General features: G+C 40.0%; 2 protein-coding genes across 3 annotated transcripts in view; one reads left to right on the plus strand and one right to left on the minus strand.

The window, feature by feature from the left end:
• The window catches only part of LOC129379087 (gamma-aminobutyric acid receptor subunit beta-3-like), a 49,711-nt gene extending 35,691 nt beyond the window's left edge, over positions 1 to 14,020 (minus strand). For both annotated transcript variants that reach the window (XM_055059667.1, XM_055059666.1), the window contains exon 1: positions 13,469 to 14,020. In XM_055059667.1, the coding sequence (XP_054915642.1) occupies positions 13,469 to 13,611 (143 nt within the window). In that variant the 5' untranslated portion in view covers positions 13,612 to 14,020. The remainder of the gene's footprint in view (positions 1 to 13,468) is intronic.
• On the plus strand, positions 1,185 to 20,179 carry LOC129379089 (gamma-aminobutyric acid receptor subunit alpha-5-like). The gene is made up of 10 exons (XM_055059671.1): positions 1,185 to 1,486; positions 1,942 to 1,999; positions 2,594 to 2,718; positions 3,548 to 3,615; positions 4,843 to 5,063; positions 7,186 to 7,268; positions 10,321 to 10,464; positions 15,205 to 15,357; positions 15,442 to 15,653; positions 15,740 to 20,179. Exons 1-10 carry the CDS (start codon positions 1,471 to 1,473, stop codon positions 16,037 to 16,039), a joined length of 1,380 nt encoding a protein of 459 aa, XP_054915646.1. The 5' UTR covers positions 1,185 to 1,470; the 3' UTR covers positions 16,040 to 20,179.
• The last annotated feature ends 232 nt before the right edge of the window (positions 20,180 to 20,411 follow it).

Here is a 20,411-nt window from a genome sequence, read left to right on the forward strand (position 1 = left end):
ACCACTCATAACCTTCTGTTTGGTTTTCGTTTTGTTTTTTTTTATTTTTTATGCTGTTTCGAAGTGGACTCATTGGGGTGCTGTAAGTTATCTTTACCGGCTCTATATAAGAAGCTTAAGGTCAAGACTTGCTGGCTGGACACTCTCTTCCAGGATTCATAGTTCACTTAAAACACTACACTACTTAAAACACACTAAAATATTTCAATCATATAATGAGTTGGAACAATTTGCCATCATGGGAAGTAAACTAATTAACATCTGAGCTCAGCCTTCTCTATTATTATAGTCCTTAATAATAAAAGTCAGTGGAACCTCACAAGAGCAGAAGCATCTCCAATCCCATCAACAAACACAGCAAAAACATCTAGCTCAATAACATAATTAACTATTGCCAATAAACTCATTAAAGTATTGCTAACGGTGTTAATTGAACAACAATGCTAATAATTAACAGCATAGCCCACTTGCTTAACTCGTCTCATCAATTAGCGGAAGTAAATACAGTTGGTTAATTTTTAGATTTTTAGGACAATTATTGGGATTAAATTAAATATATTTTCTGTTTGTTTTGGTTATTAAATGTATTTTGTTTGCTTCTCTTTTACTGTTCTTATATTTAATATGTTGAAGCAGTTGGCACAGTTTCTTCCAATTAAATACACTTGTTTTTAAGCAGTATTGACTTTTCCTGCTCTCACTTTTCACTTTGAAAGTGAATGTGTTTTCTTCGTTCAACCGGACAAACATTTCTCCACGTTCCAGTCCATCTCCATTTAAACACCAGCAGATCTCAGTCAGTGGACAATGTACATAAACTTCCAGGCTATTTGTATTATTGAATAAAATGTCTTCTGTCCTTTAACCTTTCTTCCATAGTTTCATGTCAGGTTGGTGAATGATCATTTCTATGTCAATGAAACTTTTCCTGGGGATAATTGAAGGTCTGTATTTTTGTGTATTACTGTGATTTAAAGGGGGGCAGCAAGGGAAACAATATTGCTGTTCAAGGGAAACGTTCCTCCCAAACCAACGATGGAAAGAAACTAATTTTGAAAATTATTATCTGCAGCATTGTATTTTCCCACACTAACAGCAGGCAGTGCGAAAAAAAAAAAGTGAATAAAGGAGGGAAAAAACGTGGAGTGAATCCAGTCTCCTCAGAGGCTGGCCAACGAGCCAAAAGAGGCAGCCCCCTTCTTCTTCATCTTTTGCTGCTGCTGGTGGTGGTGTATCACTTCTGGAGGCGATGCGGTAAAACCTTGAAGGAGGAGAGAAGCAGAGAGACACCTCCTGATGGGGAGCCGCTGATTGACAGAGAGAAAAGCAGAAAGAGAGAGTGCGGAAACAGCCCATGGTGAGGAAGCCAAAGAGGAGGAGGAGGAGGCGAGACGAGTGACTAGCAACGGAGAAGAATAGGTGGTGGTACAGTCCGGCTATAGACCCTCTGCCTCCAGGCGCTCGGTAGAGATGGATCCGCATTCAGGTTGATGCTTTTTCTCTTTATTCTCAGACATAATTCCTTTTTGTGTTCAGATAGAGGATGCAAATATGTGGCGATGGAGGAGAAGGGAATAGATGGTACAGAGGATGAGGGAAAGCAGGGGGGGTTGCCCACATGTTTTGCAACACCCTGAATTCATTGGAATAGAACATGCTGCAGAAAACAGTTTGCTTATTTTCTTTCTCATAAGAGGATTTATCTGTCGGCTGTGTTTTCATAGCACTCCTGGCTGTTGAAGGAGTTGCAGACTGCAGCTTCAGTGAGCGCACATTTTCCCACTGCTTGATTTAGTGCTGCTCTGCCTTGGCATTCAGAGGAACAAAGAGTTTTACCTCCTAAATGGGATTCATCTTCAAAAAATTGTTAGATTTTCTTTCCGTCTTTTGAATCAAACAGAGCGAAAGACATTCACACTCTTTGCCTTTTGTGTGTTGCAGCTCTTAACATGACTTGGCTTGTACTTTCCCTCCTGCTCCTGCTCGGATGCCACAAAAGGTAAACTGATGCCACTAAATGAAACACTTTACTTATTCACTTGTTCTGGGACAAAAAAAGAAAAAACAAGCTCTCATAGATAATTGCACTATATATTGTGATAGAGTCCAGAATGTGTTGCCCTTTACCCACTGACTGATTGTCTGAAGTGCTAGAGTGTTGCCTGAAGGCTTAAAAATGAAAAAAAAGTACAAATTAAAATTTTCTAATTTGAGACTTGCATGTTTATAAATTTTTTTTATGTCTCCTCCTTTAAAAAAAGGAGAAAACAGACAAAAAGCTGTAAATAAACAAACGAAAAAGGGTCAACTTCATCTCATAATGCCTTCCCTCTTCCTTTATTTATAAGGAGAGCTCGTTTGTTTGCATTTGAATCACATATCTAAGCACTAATTATCTCTACTGGTACTTGTAAGCTGCACTTGTGTTCAATAATTAATCACAACAAGTCTGGCCTCGATACGCCTGGCTAATTAATCACAATAACCATGTCACGTTTGACGTCCTGCAGGTTTAACCAACGCCATGATCATTTCTCACACCCACCCCCCTCCATCTTTCTTTCCTTTTTCTCACCTCCCCACTTCCTCCCAGTTTTTGTCAGCAGTCGTCGGAAGCTCAAAAAGAGGAGGACGCCAACGAGGACAGCACGGTTTTCACCAGGATCCTGGACAGCCTCCTGGACGGCTACGACAACAGGCTCCGCCCGGGACTCGGAGGTTCAGTCACATCCAATGTGTCCATTCAGGCTGACTAATTATTTTTGGGCAACAGATTCTGGGGTATAAGCAGCGCCAGTTGACATAGGGTGGCCAGTCTCCATCAATCTAGCTGTCGTCACCACAACCAGGATGCAGATCTCTGAGGTGTTTTATTCATGCTCCTCACCCGGGCAACAGGAGATAACCTTGAGAGCCAGCAAACTGTCATTCAGAAATGAAGATCTTCCTATTTTTTCTGAGGGACTTCTGAAATTAGAGCTTTTTATAACTTCTGTCTCTTAACAGCTTGCTGCTTTTTACACTTTTACTCCTAAATTCCCCTGAGCTTTTTGTGTTGCCCTCTTCCATCCCCTGTTAGCTTTCACCTTGTTGCCACATGCAGACAGAAGTTGTCCAGCAATGGAAGGAAACCAGGACATTTTTTTTCCTTCTTCTTTACTTTTATTTATTTATTTTTGTAACCGCGATGTGTCACGGCAAAAGGCAGCTCTCAGAGCCTGGTAACGGTTGCTACCCTTGACAAGAGGGCCTAAAAATACATGCCAGAAAAACACAGGCCTCCATTCGTCCATTCGGCATTCAACAAGCCGCTCGAAAAACTGCAACCGACCGCATTTAATGGCCTACGACCAGATCCATATTCACAACAAAACAAAAAGCTTCCTGGCCTTTTCTCTCTGTTGCTCATTAGCATTTTGAAATGGTCACCTTGTCTCTAAATAACTCACAATTAGCATTCATTTTCAAACCTGTTAACATGCATGCTTCTTGCATTAACTTGTCTAATTACATGTTTCTCTTCCATGACATTTTATCCATTTCCCAGAGAATGTGACGGAAATCAAGACGAACATCTTTGTCACCAGCTTCGGTCCTGTGTCTGACACAGAGATGGTGAGTTCTTCCACAGCAAACACTGCAGATGCAAACCCCTTCCACATTTACAAGTCTGCTAGGGCCAGAGTTGTACATAAATTCACCGAAATGTTTTTCAAACGGTATTAAAGGCTCAAGATCATCTTAACTTTGCTAAGCAATTTACTTTCACTAAATGAGCAAGAAGAACTGTCCCTTTAAGATGACAGAAAATTGGTAAGTCTGATAGGGTGCCAACCAGGGAAACAAAACCTTCAAACTTGACTGAAATCTGTTGTTGCCAATATTGACCGGCTAAAACTCTTTGGAAACAATCATAAGGCTCTTTGGGAAGACATAAGGAGGGTTGTCAAACCCAAAGATGAACCATCTGTGAAGGATGGTGATGACAGAATCCTCAAAAGCTGAATCCAGATAATTTAAATGAACTCAACCAGTTTTGTTAGTAGTAACGATCAAATATGTAGCCAGGATTACGTCAGAAGTTTCTTGCTAGCCACAAAAACCATGTAACATAATAAATGTATGTAATCTCTTATCTAGAGCATCACCACAAACTCCTGTAAATGGGTTGGTGCCACTTGAGGGTGGATTTCTGCTCATGTAGTTATTCCGTTAAAAAAAAATCTTCGGTACCCAGGTCTTTACAATATCTGCTCTATTAAACTAGCAAATCATGTGATTGTAACTTTTGGAAACTACTTCAGTTCAGCTGCTCCATTCCAATTTGTTCCTAATGATTCGCCATTTTTATTAATCCTTTCTCCTTCGAACTACAACATTCCACCTGGACAGCGAAAAGCATTAAATCTCCTTTTTCAGGAATTTCTTCCATTACTTTCCTCCCACATCCTTGCAGTTTTGACACCGCACTCATCAAACTTGCCTTTTTTTTGCCATAATGAACTGGAAAAAGGCATTGTCACTGTATAGTGATTGATTTATAGATTACGGCAGGAGGCTTGAACGTCCCTTCAGTTGCTCAAAGCGTATATGTCAGCCTGCTAACAGCGTCATTATTCTGTCGGCTATCGTGGTCGTTTGTTTCTCAGAGCTTGAAGCGAGCGTGCGTGAAAGTCTATGACAGATTTATGAAGTACAGTGTCCAGCCTCTGTATTCCTGAAGCGCTGAAAGTGAAATAGATGCGACAAATTCTGAAAGTCTGCCAAGATTAATTTATTTAGCTTTAAAAATGTCTTCACCTTTTTAAATTCTTTTTTTCCCACCATGGCCTTCCATCCCAGGAATACACCATAGACGTGTTCTTTCGTCAAAGCTGGAAGGATGAGCGTCTCTGCTTCAAAGGCCCCATGGAGATGCTCCCTTTAAACAACCTGCTGGCTAGCAACATCTGGACTCCTGATACCTTCTTCCTCAACGGTAAGAAGTCCATCGCTCACAACATGACCACACCCAACAAGCTGCTGAGACTGAAGGACGATGGAACCCTGCTCTACACAATGAGGTAGGCCACAGACCGCAAGGAATGACAGAAACAGGCATGTTCTTTAGGTTTGCAGCAGATTTGTTGCAAAAGTCCAAGATGTGGCGACAAAAAGCACGCATGAGGACAAACATAAAACAAACAGGCTTTGAATCCATCAGCAATATAACTGAAGGCAATTTTTAAAAACCAAGGGAGGGAAACAGCAGCACCTAGTGGTATTTATTAGACATTGCCGAAATTCTGGAAAAAATAATGGGTCTTGAGAAAATCTCTAAATAAAGACACATTTGTTTAAATAAACTGATGTGAAAGACCTTAATGAAGGAAAAACAACAGAGAAATAGTTTAGAGTAAAATATCCATTCATTTATCAGAACTAATAGCAAGGAATAAGTAAAAGTTTATTCATTACAATAAGAACATGTTTCTTGCAGCTTACAGCTCATGTCCTCTGTCTCGAATTCAACTGTGTCGCTGTCTCATCTAAAAGCCATTACTCACAGGAGTAGCATTTATGGAGCAAATCTCTCTTGTTGTCCCCCTCGAAAATTTATAAGTTGCCACTTTCTTGCTCCACAATGCAGGCTTTAAGCATACTGACTCGCTAGTCCAACTCCTAAATATCCAGCAACATGAGCGAGTTATGAGTTTTTATCGTTTGACAGAACAATAAAAAGTGTGAATGATACAGTCATTCACACTTCTGCTGTTTTTTTTTTATCTAACATTTGAGAAGTTCTAGCAGTTCTCCTTTTAGCCTGTTCTCACACATGTAGTCTGCAGGTTTAAAAATGGGTCGGTTCGTGTGAAAAGACAGATGGTGGCTAACAAAGCAAAAGCTCTAGCCTTTTTTGTGTTGCCAACTTCTCAACTTTTGCAAGAGATCAGATTGTCTCGTCAAATTTTCCTGTAGGTGCAAAGAATATCTGTTCTGTTCAGCCTTTAATGACAGAAAACTGGAATAATTCAGCTTTGAAGAAATAATTTAGCTCTCACTTTTGAACTTGTAATTGGACATTTCTTGCAGTTTAACAAGACACTAAAATAAAATGACTGACTAGATGTTCGAGATTGATTTTATTTGCCTGGGTTGTATCTTAACTTAAAGTCACTAATTCAGTCATCTGCTCTCACCACAATAATGGCACATTGCTCCATGAATAATTAGAACATTGTACAACTGCCAGCAGCCATGTTCTCATTAGTTTATCCCAGAGACCCCCTTTTTTTCTCCTCCAATCAGAAACATCGAGTTGTGTCGACACAGTAACACAATCTGGGCCCCAAACCAAAGGTAGCTTCTTACCCCACTTTGTTCCTCTTATTGATTTAATGAGAAACCCTCCTGCAGAATATACAACGCAGGAGCCATTAGAGCGTAAAAACACATCCCAAGTGGATTTTGAGTCAGAATAGGTTCAGAGAAACAAAAAATGCTCTGTAACTAATGTTGATGCTGGGGGCAGAAAACAAAACCTTAAATATAATGACTCTTTGTGTTGTGGCTAATTCTCTGTCAGCCACCCCTTTAGCTTTAGTGAAGCCACATCACTATAAACGGTGTATTATTCATCATCATGTAAAGAGCAGAAATACTCTCGGGGATTTTATTCAATCTAGGACAGATCGCTTCTGGGGAATAAAAGGGCAAGAATTACAAGGTGGTGTGCGAGCGCTCGATCGAGTTAATCCTGCACCAGCACCGTGATCAGATCCGGACTCAATGTGAATGCAACAGGAAATGGGTTTGTTTTTTGTTGTTGTTTGTTTTTAATAAAAAAGGCTTTTTAGGGGATTAAAAAGAGTGAGATGTGGCACTGCATACGATCTCTGATTTTGTCTGTTAAAAACTGAAAAATATAAAGTTTCAAATGATCAAGCAAATTAATTATGTATCTATACTTGGGAGAAAAAAACTGGAGGGACCCTTTTGACCACTAGATGGAGGTATTGCCAGTTTTACACAGAGAAAACTGCTGCTGGAATTCAAATGTTGAAACAAAATGTTAACATTTCTAACAAAAGCAACATATCCTGGTCAAAAAATGACGTTTGATCAAATCCTTTATAGATGAGTCTGCTTTTGAGCTCAATTGAAAGACGTATCCTAATAAATAAATGTTTATGTATTTGGTCTCAGGTTGACGATCTCAGCAGAATGCCCCATGCAACTGGAGGACTTCCCCATGGACGCCCACGCCTGCCCACTCAAGTTTGGCAGCTGTGAGTACAATCCCTGCTGCAGGCGTCTATATCCATCCCCTTACAGTGCTTGGTAATCCCAGATCAATCACTGTTACGTAATTGCATCCTGCTGTCCGGTGCAGCCATTTACATTTAACTTTTGTCCACGGTTGATGTTTATTAACGCCTGAGTGTCAGATTTAGAGTCGATTTTAAGGCCCGTCTCTGCAGTGCTGAATTATTAGTCATAAACTGGCACAAAAAAGTGCAAACACTGTTGTAACGGCCAGACTTTTACCCTACCCCCTCTTCACAGAGAAGTTTATTGAGTAATTCAGGGGAAATCGATGCCATAGGCTGAAATATGAACCAAACTTTATCCAGGGTGTGCTGGAATAAAGTTACACTGGAAACTTTCTCTGTCAACACTCGATGCTCCTTTCTTTCTAAAAGCCAATAAAATCAAGAGAATACATTTCCTCGAGTTTTTTCAAGCGTAGTTAGCGACGAAGGGGGCCATTCAGTTATGTGTCCTCCCTCTGATAGAAATGTGAGAGGAACTCGGTGGTATTTAAAGACAGTTTGGCCCACACCTCGAGAGTCTGTTAGGCTTAAAGGATGAGGCTCTTTATCTCCAGATCTCAACGACATGAGCTCCGCCCACCCTCACTATGTTAGATTACACTTTGGACCGCAATCCAATTATACTGCGAGAAGGTGCTGGGCTGTCCCATGGTCAACATCAACCTAATTACCCTCGGGTGCAGAAATGCAGGTGAAAGGCGGATGAGCTTAATAGAAATATTGAGCAGATGGCAAGGCAGAACTATATTTTTTACAATGAGAGGGGAGCGCTTCCTGTGACAATTAGTCTGCATTCACACATCTGTCTTGTGGAACTGCATGTGCCTGCTGCTCAGTGACAGAGTGGTGTCTTATCTGCCAATTAAAGCAGGTTAGTTCAGGTGAAAGGCTGCTAATCCTCCTACTCTGCCCCACTTGCTTAACATAACTGCTGGGCTGAAAGGGCTCACTTCTCAGATCTACAGACAAGTTGGAGGAATAAACAAAGAATCCAATTTCCACAGCATATATGCAGTGTCTAAAATGCAGTCCTGGGATACTAAATATACTCCGTCTTGTTCTGCAAGACGTATGCGGGAAAGTAGAAGCTGCTAATTAAATGCAAGTGATCAATTGGTCATCAACAAGTGTCACTACTGCAATAAAAACACAAGTTTTGGCAAACTGCTGTTTTGGAGCATACTGGTATGTGATAAATTGATGACAAGAGAGAATTGCAATGATTTTGGAGAAGCAATTAGTGAAGCTTGCAACGACTTACAGAAACATTACATGATGGTTGCTAGTTGGTTTGGAGCTAACTGCAATGTCAAAGGAGAACAAAAACAGAAATTATCCTAGAGATGTAATTGTCACTTCCAATCAAGCCAGGATGGATTATTTGTAACCAAAGTATTTAAGTGGTACATTTGATCTCATATGTCCAACAACCCAAGTTTTACTGAAACTGGATCATCAACAGGACAATTTTCAAACAGCAGCAAACCTGAATGACTAGACAATAAAATAATATATTGGAGAAAGACTCTCTGGAGAGACTGGAAGAGTTGCAGGAAGGCATAGAAGTGGAAATCCTTAGGTCACATCCCATACTAATGAATGCCACCCACCTCCTGACACGAATGATAAATGTGTCACATCAGACCATTTTCATTAGCATTTTCTGTGTGCTACATGACCTGCAAGGGTACCTGACCACACCACAAGCCAAAGGCATCATCGTCTCTCGTGGGTCAGGGAGCATTTACGCTCAACAAGACACCAGTGGGCTTCAGTGTTGTTTACTGATGAAAGTTTAGACACATTGAGCAGAAATGTTGGCCACCAAAGATGTTGGAGAGACTTCCTTTTTTGATATAATAAAACTATAGGGTAAAATTTTTGCTCTGTTCACAATTCTGATTCAATCTTGATCTGTGCTCCTTCTTATTAGACATTGCTAAGAGCTAAACTGGGTGCATTCACTTACTGTAGGAGGTGATGAGTTTGGCCGAGTTGTAGCTCCTTTTGCCTCACACAGTGAGGCAGGAACAGCATCGCATTAAGTGTTGAGAAGTTGGCAAAGGTGGACTGCTGGGCCTGCCAAAGTCTTTAGCTCTTCGTTTGCATAATGAAATTCACCAATAATCCCTTTTTGCAATCTCCCCTTTCACTTAAGGTTGTGGTCTTTAGCCTGTCAGTCATTAAATTTAACCAGGCAGTCAACAGCTACATGAAGCTGCTAAGTGAGCACACTGGTTGGAAGTTCAAGGGTCAAGCATCCTATCTGCCCTCATGAGAGGCAGTGGTCTGAAAAGCTGTTCCTAGTCCCCTTACACATTCCTACTGATTTTAGATTATACGACATAATCAGTTTTAGATCCTGACCACTCTAAAACTTTTACTTTGTTTTGAGAAATTGTTTTTCTCAATTATGGCAAATTGTTGAGGTTTTGAATGAACAAAACAGCCCCATACCGTTTCACTATTGCCACCATGTTTGACTGGATGTAACAGGAACCACTGTGAGTCTTTCATGCCATTAGATTTGCAATCGACAATGTCCAAAAAAGGTCCTAACACAATCCACTTCGAAAGAGAATTACAGAATCTTTGGGAAACAGACAGCATCACTGGTCTTCCACTGGGCACCAGGTGATTTTTGTTTCTCTCTTTTTATTGTCAGAAAGCTCAAGCTTAAACTCTACATTTACTTAATTTAACATCTGAGATTGTCCTGCAAAAAGGAAATAATTTACATCTTTAGTTATGTTTGATCAGTTGTGCAACACGTCAAATCTGATGGTTTTGTCTTTGCTAACAAGGGAGACGACCTCCTGACCCAAAAATACTGGCCAACTGAAATCCACCCTCAAACAAACAACACAGTGACGCTAGAAATCCCCAAGTTTCCATAAACAGAAAGCAGTCATCTATTTGTTTTCAGTCAAAGCTTTCGAAAAATATCTTTCTTGCATATTCAATCATCTAAGTTGGTACATTTTTAAAGTTTGTTTCTGTTTCTCAGATGCCTATCCAGTATCGGAGGTGGTCTACACATGGACTCAAGGAGCTGCTAAGTCTGTTGTTGTGGCAGAAGATGGTTCCAGACTCAACCAGTACCATCTCATTGGACAAACAGCTGACACAGAGGACATACGCACCAGCAGAGGTGGGCAAGGCTGTTTAAACACATAAGAATTGTGGTTTAATGAGATATTAATGACTTAACTTTGATGACGTGATACAGAAAAAAATGGTGTGACTCAATAAGATGAGATGAAACAAATAAAAACAGAGTAAGATTACACACAATGCAACTCTTCTGCAGTTATACTGTGTTACAAAATACAATATAATGTTTTACCTCAGGTATTTCTTGATCTGGAGTTTATGCAATTACTTTTTGACAGTGCAGCCTGGCTTAAAAAGTTTTACTCATGGCTGTTCAGAGTAAATGATGAGTGCAGACAAACATCCCCAAGACTCAGTGAGTGGATACCAGTGGAGGAGAGTAGCATATCCGTCACACAACCAGCTGCCGGACAGGCCTGTCATACAACACTTATCCCCACAAGCTGATGCGTGCACACATAGCCACATGAACAGACACTGAGCTGGAGAGACCTGAGTCCAAGGGTTAATCCTCCCCTAACATCCCTCCAACCAGCCATCAGGCTTTGCATAAGAAGATGACATCACAAATCAGTGAGAGATTGGTTGGGTGGCTGTCACTGAGTGGATCTGCGTGAATAAATTTATCTCTCTGAAAACCAGATGCCCTCACAGCGATAGATAGAAACATACAAAAGCGGTTATGAACCTGGGTATTTCGCTGGGCGGTTTCGGTTTTCAGCTAGCATCGTGGAAAGGCGTAAGGCTAGCTTTTACCTAATCATGAGTGGAGATGTTTTTCACAGAGGAAAACAGTATCTGATCACAAGTTGTCACAAAGACGGAGCAAGAAATGTTAGTGTGTTGGAGCTGGAGAGGGAGGCTGAAACACATCTGTTTAATACTCTTATGTAAAGCGGAACTGTGCACTTCCCTTTGGTTTCTAGTGGAGTGTTTAGTGAAAATCTGGATTTCCCCTGCATGAGTGTTTTTTGCTGTTTTTCTTACAACATAAGTTTTTGGCTTGTTTGGTAAAGGTTACTAGAATAAATTTGTTTACTGCCCTCAATCTTTTCACACTTCATTAGCATTAGTTCATTTCTATTTCTTTGCAAGAACCAGAAAAAATGTTTTTTTTTGTTTGTTTGTTTCTTATATACATTTTTCTGAATGGATGTGATGTCATCTTCTTAGTTGTTTCTATTCAAAAATAAATGTATGAGCTGGACTTACGCACTGCATCTTTACACCTTTTTATGCGTATCACCACTTCTTGTAAATCTGCCAGTCGGCAGAATCACTGTGAACTATTTTGAAGATATTATTGGTGGACAAAAAGATAAAGAATGAATTTAAAAGTAAGGTATTTAATCCTTGGTCTCTCAAGGTGTCAAGAAGTATCTTGAGAGAAAGTAAATTAAATTTCTGGTTCAACTGTGACTTATTGGAGAATTAATTTGAATTAATTTGGTGCTTCCTGCTGACCTGGAGGAACTCAGTAGTGTTTCAGTTTGATTTCCTTCATCATCACAATAAATAAAGGGACACATTCTTAGCAGAATTCTCAAAACTTTAAACACTAACCATATTTTGCCCAATTAGATGGCTTTAATTGCAATAAATATAGCATCATATCAAATGGGTCAAACTTGAACTATTTGAAAGCATGCATCTAGATTTAAACACTGAAAAGCTTCAATTTCTGACTAGAAGTTTATCCAAATATAGGCAGCATGCTCAGGTTGTTTTTTTTTTTTTTAATCATTTTCTTTTCTTTAGCGGTGAGTAAACTTTCTCCACAGCTATAAATTGTATTTTTTACAACCATTATATTGTTGTACGAATATGTTGACTTTTATCCTAAGATTATTTAGCATCGTATAAACTTACAATGAAGTCTTTATCAATTATTAAGGTCCTTTTACAAGTGGATAAATGCAAAATTGACGGTAAAATAATCAAATTTGTTGTTTTTTTTGCTTTTTTTTTTTACTTATGCCAGAAGTTGTTGATAATATAATGATCGACAACCATATGTTCCATCTGCAAAAGATTATCAGAAAAATAGATACTTATAGGGACTAAAGGCAGCCCAAAGCTTCTGTCTGGATGTCGTCCAAATCAGTGGTGGATATTGCCGGTGGGTTTGAACTGTAGGGTCATATTCAGTCCAGTAGGTTAAGTCGTTCTGGTCAGAGTTTATAAGTAACTTTCACAGTCAAATGTGACATTTTAAATCTGCCAGACCTAACCTGTGCATTTTGACTTGTTTGAGAAAGTAGTAGGTGTTCACAGCGAACACAAAGAGCGGTGGTAAAGTTGAAATTTCCACCGACTTTCTTGTGGTATCTCTTGAGCAAAGCAAGGCAACACATCTCAAAGTAATCTACTTGATTTCCTTTGTTCATGATGGCAACAAGCAATGAGGAACACATTGTACAGCAAAAGGAAATCAATACTGCCACAAAAGGTGCAATGGAGTTCAGTAAATTTGCCAAAAAGGCGTTCTGTCGACAGAGGTTTACTGTTGCTGCTCTGCTCGACTTAAAGGAGCCCCGCTGTTTCATTTAGTTCAGATAAAAACACCAAATCACTCGTTCACCTCTGACAACTTCATAGCACAAAAAACTTCCTTGGTGGCCTAATAACTGTTTCATTGGACCAGACTGTCACTATATTTGAGAAGTTTTCAGAAAAATAAGACATTTAATTTGCCTTCAAATCGTCTTTTTAAACTTTAGCTTGAGTTTGCAAAGAAAGGATCCTCTTTCAAGTTTGTAGCTTAGTGCTTTGGATGGATGTGACGGTGTTAGACTTTAAGTAGCACATCTAATTTTAGACTATACACCTATTTGAGAGCATGAAAGAGGAGATTAGTCCATGAGTTTGTCTTTAGATAGTTGACATCTCTAAGGACACAGTGCGTTCTGTCTCAGATAGCGATATCGTTCCCTAAATAACTGCCTGACACTACGGTAAAGCTGCTGTTTGTTCCTCTCTCGATAAACCCTTTGTAAACCATTCAGCTCAAGTGATATTTGAGGTGCAACCAAGAAACTCACAAGTTGACCAGCATTGCTGCGTTGTTCCCCAACATGAAAGGAAATTCCCCTTGGACGTTGTTGAATACAAATCCTTGGGAGAGAAGGAGTAACATCCAGCAGTGGAACATGTTCCTTGTCAACCCTTCCCAGTACAGATCCATGCATCAATGGTGAAGGTGCCCAGAATCTTCACAACAGCAGCAGAGGTTGATGGGGGGGTTGCAAGAGAGCCAGCCAGGGGTCATGAAGGCGTTGGAAGGCCCGGGTAGGGATGCTCGGGTTGTCCCGACTGAGGCATTGCAAAGACCAATGTTGCTAAGAGATGGAAGTGACGGACAAAAAGCAGCAGACCTCCGTCATTTGACAGCTGCAACAAATGCTTCCTTTTTCCCTCGCATGGCAACCAATCCCGTCAAGAATCATTAATCCACAAAAAGCTGCCAAATTAAAACAGGGGGGTGGGGGGAAATCGGCAGGATGAAAAGGAAAAGACAGGGAAGACCCACAAAGCTAGCCCCCCTCCATCCCAGCAATGATTAGCAGCAGCAATCGTCCTTCCTCTTCCGCAGCTTAAAGTCTGTGCTGAGGTGTGTGTCAACAGTTGGAAATCATGCTTCGTGTGTATGTGTGTGTCACCGCCGTGATTGGCAGGGCTCAGATTGGGCGGGGCTTCATCGAGGATCCCAGGACAGCAAACCTAAACCCCCCTCCCCCTCCTTCCGTCTCACTCCCTCTATTCCTCTCACTGATGGCAGGATGCAGATTGTAACCAGGGATTAGAGAGGTTCAAAAATCGGATTTTGCCCCAGAGAAAGCCTCGTCTATTACTCTGTGTACAGTGTGTGTGTGTGGGAGAAAAAGAGATGGACTGGATTTTTCATAGCTACCCAGCGCCTGCAGCCATAAACAGCTGATGGTGAGAGGATTTTTCTTTCTTTAAAGCCTCAAATTCAATATTGTGTCCCTCTCTTTCTCTTCCCCTACACTTCCTTTCTCGCCCAACTTACTTCCATCTGCCCTCACCCGCTGTCAAAGATCCAACATTAACTGCATAACAATCTGTTCCCATAGTAATTAACGCCACTTGTGCTCATTTATTCACTTTAATAGTGAATCCAAAGTGTGTTTAATTTCACCATTATGCTCAGTTGAATATTAGAGCTTCTCTCTAGTCCTGCTTCATTATTTTTTTTTCCACTACTCTGCACATATCAGCCCCTCTTTATTATGTACATACAAAATTGAGGAGAAAAAAACAGTTTTCAGAAAGAGAGGGTTTTGACAGTGAAACATGACATAATTTCTTATCTCAAATAAATTTGTGATGTACAAATGCAAAAAAGACAGTAGCTGACCTGGGGTTACTTCTCTTCAGATGACATTGGTGCATCTTAAACTGGGGTTTCAGAAAATTAAAGTTTAGCAACAAACTAGTCAAAGCACATAAATAAATAAATCTTACAAGAAAAGTGCCTGAACACTTAAAAAGGCAAATTCGGACAAGAGATTTGCTCGGTTTGTGGCTGATTTGGAAAAGTTTCTTCAAAAGTCATCCTTTTGTTTAGCGCCCCCACATGGTGAGATAATGTCATAGCTTAGGGAATTTACATTCTACTTTTGTGTATTAAGGAACATCAATTTAATTCTTCATTTCTCCAAAGATTAACAATATTTTGCCAAAAATTGCTTATTTTACCATCAGTTTATAAAGAAACAATAAGACAATTCTCTCTATCTCTTATTTCTCTACTCAGGACAATACACTGTGATGATGGCACACTTCTACCTGAAGAGGAAGATCGGATATTTTGTCATCCAGACGTACATGCCATGTTTCATGACTGTAATCCTGTCCCAAGTGTCGTTTTGGCTCAACAGAGAGTCCGTCCCCGCGCGGACTGTGTTTGGTGAGTGAAACATTTCCTCCACACTTTTTCCACCCAGCCTTTGAGTGATGCATTTAGACATAACACATTTTTGTTTGCTTCCAGGGGTGACTACGGTGCTGACTATGACCACACTCAGCATCAGCGCTAGAAACTCTCTTCCCAAAGTAGCCTACGCAACAGCCATGGACTGGTTCATTGCTGTCTGCTATGCTTTCGTCTTTTCAGCTCTTATCGAGTTTGCCACAGTGAACTACTTCACCAAAAGGAGCTGGGCCTGGGATGGCAAGAAAGCTCTGGAAGCACAGCACCCTAAGGTAACATCTACCGGATCTACCAGACGAGAAACAGAAATGCTATGGAAAAGTGTGGAAGCTAATCATTGTAATGTGTTCCACTATAGAAACGAGACCCAATGGTGCTCTCAAAAAAGGCCAACAACGTTTGCTCGGCAGGCGTCAACTACACCCCTAACCTTACCAAGGACGTGTCCATCTCCACCATCTCCAATACGACGTCGGTGCAGCTGCGGGGCTCAGAGAGCAAACTGGTGGACCCCAAAAAGACATACAACAGCGTCAGCAAGATCGACAAGATGTCGCGAATAGTGTTCCCTGTCCTCTTCGGAACCTTCAACCTCGTCTACTGGGCCACATACCTGAACAGAGAACCGATGGTGAAAGGAGTTGTCGCTTCCACATAATTGCTTTTTTTTGTTTGTTTGTTTTTGTGCGGGGTTTATTCTTTCCGAAACTGAATTTGTGCAAAAGAAGAAAGGGTTTGATCCCAATCAATCTCCGCTTTAGAAAAAGAAAATCGATAAAGCATCGCTTGAAGAACGAAGAAACATCTATCTAATTCAGACGGTCTGAATGGACGCGAGGCTGCGAGACGTTTCGTTTCCTTTTCTTGAGGCCTAAAAAACTCCTTGGTAATGAAGAAACTGCTTGAAAGAAACAGGAGAGTGGCAGCTTTGCTTCCTTCTCGTCTATCCTGCTGCAGTTTGCATGACCTTCTCTTTAACTGGAAACTGTGGACTCCTTTGTCTTAAAAACCGACCATGTATATGTCATCGCTTAAAATGCAGAGACTAACTTAGTTTACATTGGAAAGTTAATTTGAAGAGTAAGCAATGCTGTGAGTTTATTAATTTAGCATTTCTTTTTGCCATCCATGTGATGTTATGATCCATTGTAATGCTTCAAAACCTTTTAAAAACAAGCCTAGAAGTGAGAAAACAAATTAGAAAACCAGAGAGTTACATACAAGTCACCAATATTTACATAAAATTTTAGTAAAGCAAGATATAGAACAAGAATATTCACATATCTTTTGCCTAAAAGGGGAAAATACAGCCGTGAGTGACGGGTTAGCACAGTTCTGGGACTGGGCATATGTGATTTAAATTAAATTTTAAGCCTTGCTAACTCAGTCGTGAAACTAATATACACAGCTGAGAAGCTGGTTACCTGAAAAGCAGCGTGTTACATACAGATCAGCAGAGTGATGTGGAGCGTTCCAAGACTGTGATTCTGTGAAGTGACCTGGATTCAAGAAGCCTTTTAAGCATCCTTGAGCAAAACACTGTGGCGCTAAAAGCTCCAGGAGGTTTTACTTTCCGTTTGACTGCAGCTAAAAATAACAGCTGACTCTTCATGTTGTACAAGTAGATTATCAAGTAAGACAAATTTGACTTTGACTTTTAATTAACTCCAGATTTGTAAACTTGAATATGCCCTGATAAACTGGTCATGCTCAGTGTCAAATGTTTCAAGAGGAGAGAATCGTAAGAGGACAAAACAACTTTTAAATGTCAGTGTTGCATTCCAAGAGTTTTTAGGTCAAGCTTTATAAATGTGACCTCTTAATTTATTTTTACACATCTAACCCCCAAAGTGGAGTAATCACCCTATTTTCAGTTTTCTTTCTGCGATAAGACTTATGTTTTCTAAAAAAAACAATGTTAAAATGTTTTGCAGTCACATCTTGTTTGGTTTCAGTGGAGTAATGAACCCAATGTGAACATTTACTAACCAACCAGATATCAAGCTTCTCAGCTCTGCTGCTAAATTGTAGATAAATTCAGTTTTTAAAGTCTGTGCCTGACGATCTACAAACCAATTTTTTTTATTTATTTCTTATACTTTAATAAATTCTTTAACACGTGAGAGCAAAAGATAACCCCACAGCTATGTTCCTCCGTTGTTTTTTTCTGTCACAGAGCTCAGTCTGCCGAAAGAAAACTTCTCAAAAATTATTGCGTTTTCTGTGTTTGCTCTTCCTTTTCTAGCAACATAATAAAATTGACCATTTTTATTCAATAGGTTAAATAAAATATAGTAAAAAAAGCTAGTGCTTTAGGAGGCTCACAGCTGATTACAGTTTGATTAAGTCTGTTCTATAAAGAGGTTCATTGTGCCTGACTTTCAAAATATCCACTATTTTCTATTTTAAAAGTTATCCTCTGACATAAAAGAGTAAAAGCTAACAGCTTAGTGTTTTATGTTTGATTATTTTTCCACTCAGTCTGCTAAAGAAACAGACATTACATTTAATTTTCTATGCCCTTTATTTTTCCCAACATGTCATTGTTAAGGAATGTACATAAAATGTAATAACTAATAATGATAATGAACAGAAAAGTTCTGCAGAAGTGGGTCAACCAAGCCTTACTCGCTATTTATCTTGGAGGCTTGTCAGATCAGTCACTAGGGGATGAAATCTGTCTTTAGAGGTTATTTGTGGCAACTTTTGACAAAGTTTTATTTTATAGATGAATCTATGACATTCACAAGAAAAAAAAAAGTCCAATGCTGACTGAGTTTATTAGGCGTATGCTCTTGTATCTTTTCCCTCAAGTTTTGTGTGCTTTTACTTCACTATGTTCTTGATGTTTGTGAAACGAAACAGACTTTTGAGCTTTTTGTGTATTTTCTCCTCTAACTGAGGCTTGTGTGAGGAGAGGTTTGGGATGAAGGCCGAGGACCAGGTTCTGTGTCGGGACACTCAGGAACAAAACGACCAGCGTTTGCAGCCAACATGATGCCTCTCAGTCTACACTTCTTGAACCGCATCATATCGAAGACTGAACTTTATTGGCCATTTTCTTGGTGAATTTCAGGGCAGATAATATTCTATGCCAGTCTGAAAAGGCTTTAACTGGGTCTCAAGTTGGTTCTAGGAAAACAGCTCCAAATGTACAACACTGATGACCCAGGTGGGCCCCAATTTCACCTGCATCACGTCTTTAAGAACAACTAATAAACTCATCTGATGACCATCTCTCATTCCATTTCCTGAACAGAAATTCTTGCCTGGAAACATCATAACCAGTTTCCTTCCTACAAATTTCCATCTTCTCACCACAACCGTACCCAATTTACATTTAATAAAGACAATTTTATGATATTGTGACAGATAAAAACTTAGTTCCTGGAAGAATGTGTGGTTTCTTTTTTACAGTTTGCTAATCAGCTCCTACAGCATCATATTTGTTTCACGAACCTAAAGTAAACAACATCAGACCTGCTTGTTCAAAGTGCTTAAAGTGACGTGACATGTGGCAGGACTGATGCTTCTAGTGAGCCGCCGCTTCTGGATACTCAAAGTGTTGCTATCTTGTCAGCGGTGCTGAAGTCTCTGTGCTTGTTAGGGTGAAAGGAAGTGGAATGAAATGCGGCTGAAGGTTGACACGTCCATCTGACTGTCCGGTCTGGGTCGACATGGCAGCCGAGAGAAGATTAGCAGCGCAGACAAGCTCCCAGGGAACAACCTCTGTCTCTGTGCATCTCTTCACACAGTAGCGAGTCTTTAAGATTGTTTGTTGGGTTGATTTGTCGAGCTGCAATAAGCATCTTCAGGTCATTTTATGAAATCTGATGATAACCCTTGTGTCCCCGTGCTTATTTTTCCGACTCAAAAGCAGCATTTATTCCCACTACAGAGGAGCACCCATCGACCAATCCATCCATTCAACCTTCCTCCTCACTATTGTTAGCCAAGAAGCACCCGTCTGCCCCTCACATCTTCCATCAGCCTCTGTCACAGACTCATCTGCCATACATCTGCTAGAAAAGGGATTTAGTTCCGCTTAAGTTGCTTTCATTCGGTCAGGGGGGCCCCTTACAGCAAAGCACTTTTCTCCGGTTTAAGCCTTGAGCAGCACCCAATCCTGATGACAACTGCTTGTTTTTCTCAGTCTGCAGTCTGGACAGATTTGTGCGTGTTCTGGGGCAAACACTGGATTGATTATGTGCACTTCATCCAACGCGAGCTCATGGGTAGTGAGGCAGACTGAAGTTTTGAAGCTCTCATTTATGACTGCAACAGTTGTCTCTACTACAAACAGACATTCTTCTGCATGCAAAAAAATAAAAAAAAGAAACTCTGAGGCAGTTGTAAAAATTGTATTTGCATTATATTTTGCAAATTTGCAAAATATAATGAGTCAAAATATATTATGAAAAAGGTCTGGTAGCTAATTCTCTGCCATTTTTTGTTTGTTTTATCTTCTGTATTTGTCTTATACGAAAGGGGATCAATAAAGATACTGCATGAAAAAACTCCATGTATTAAAGCACTGCTGGAGCTCAATTGTGGCTTCATTAAACCCTGATTAAAGCTGCTAATATGGTAAGCAAATCGGACATTAACACTTGTTAGTGGTATTGATCTGATTCTCTGCTGATGTATGCGGCTTGTTTCATACTGTGGATCTTCCTTCACTGTCTCCAGAGCGGATTGATTTAGTTTGTTTTCTCCTGTCACTCTGAGTGGAATTTTCTGAAGCTCTGATTGGCTGCAAGGCTGCATTTGTTGAAGAATAAAAACTATATTGAATTTACTAGAACACGATGCGCTTTTTGTCGGCAAAATTCGATTTTGTCATGATTAGCTTATGCAGTTTCATCATGGGGATGAATCTTAATTTCATTCAAAATTACTGAAATGTTATCTTGTCAAGAAGCCACACAGATTTGAGTTTTAAGATTATCTAGACGTTGATTTGAGGTGAAATTGATGTCAATATATCCAATTACAATGCTTTGCAGAAACATGTTATTGGGATTTACTGT

This window comes from Poeciliopsis prolifica, unplaced genomic scaffold, assembly GCF_027474105.1.
Source record: "Poeciliopsis prolifica strain line A6 unplaced genomic scaffold, Auburn_PproV2 SCAFFOLD055, whole genome shotgun sequence".
In the NCBI taxonomy this organism is placed as follows: domain Eukaryota; kingdom Metazoa; phylum Chordata; class Actinopteri; order Cyprinodontiformes; family Poeciliidae; genus Poeciliopsis; species Poeciliopsis prolifica.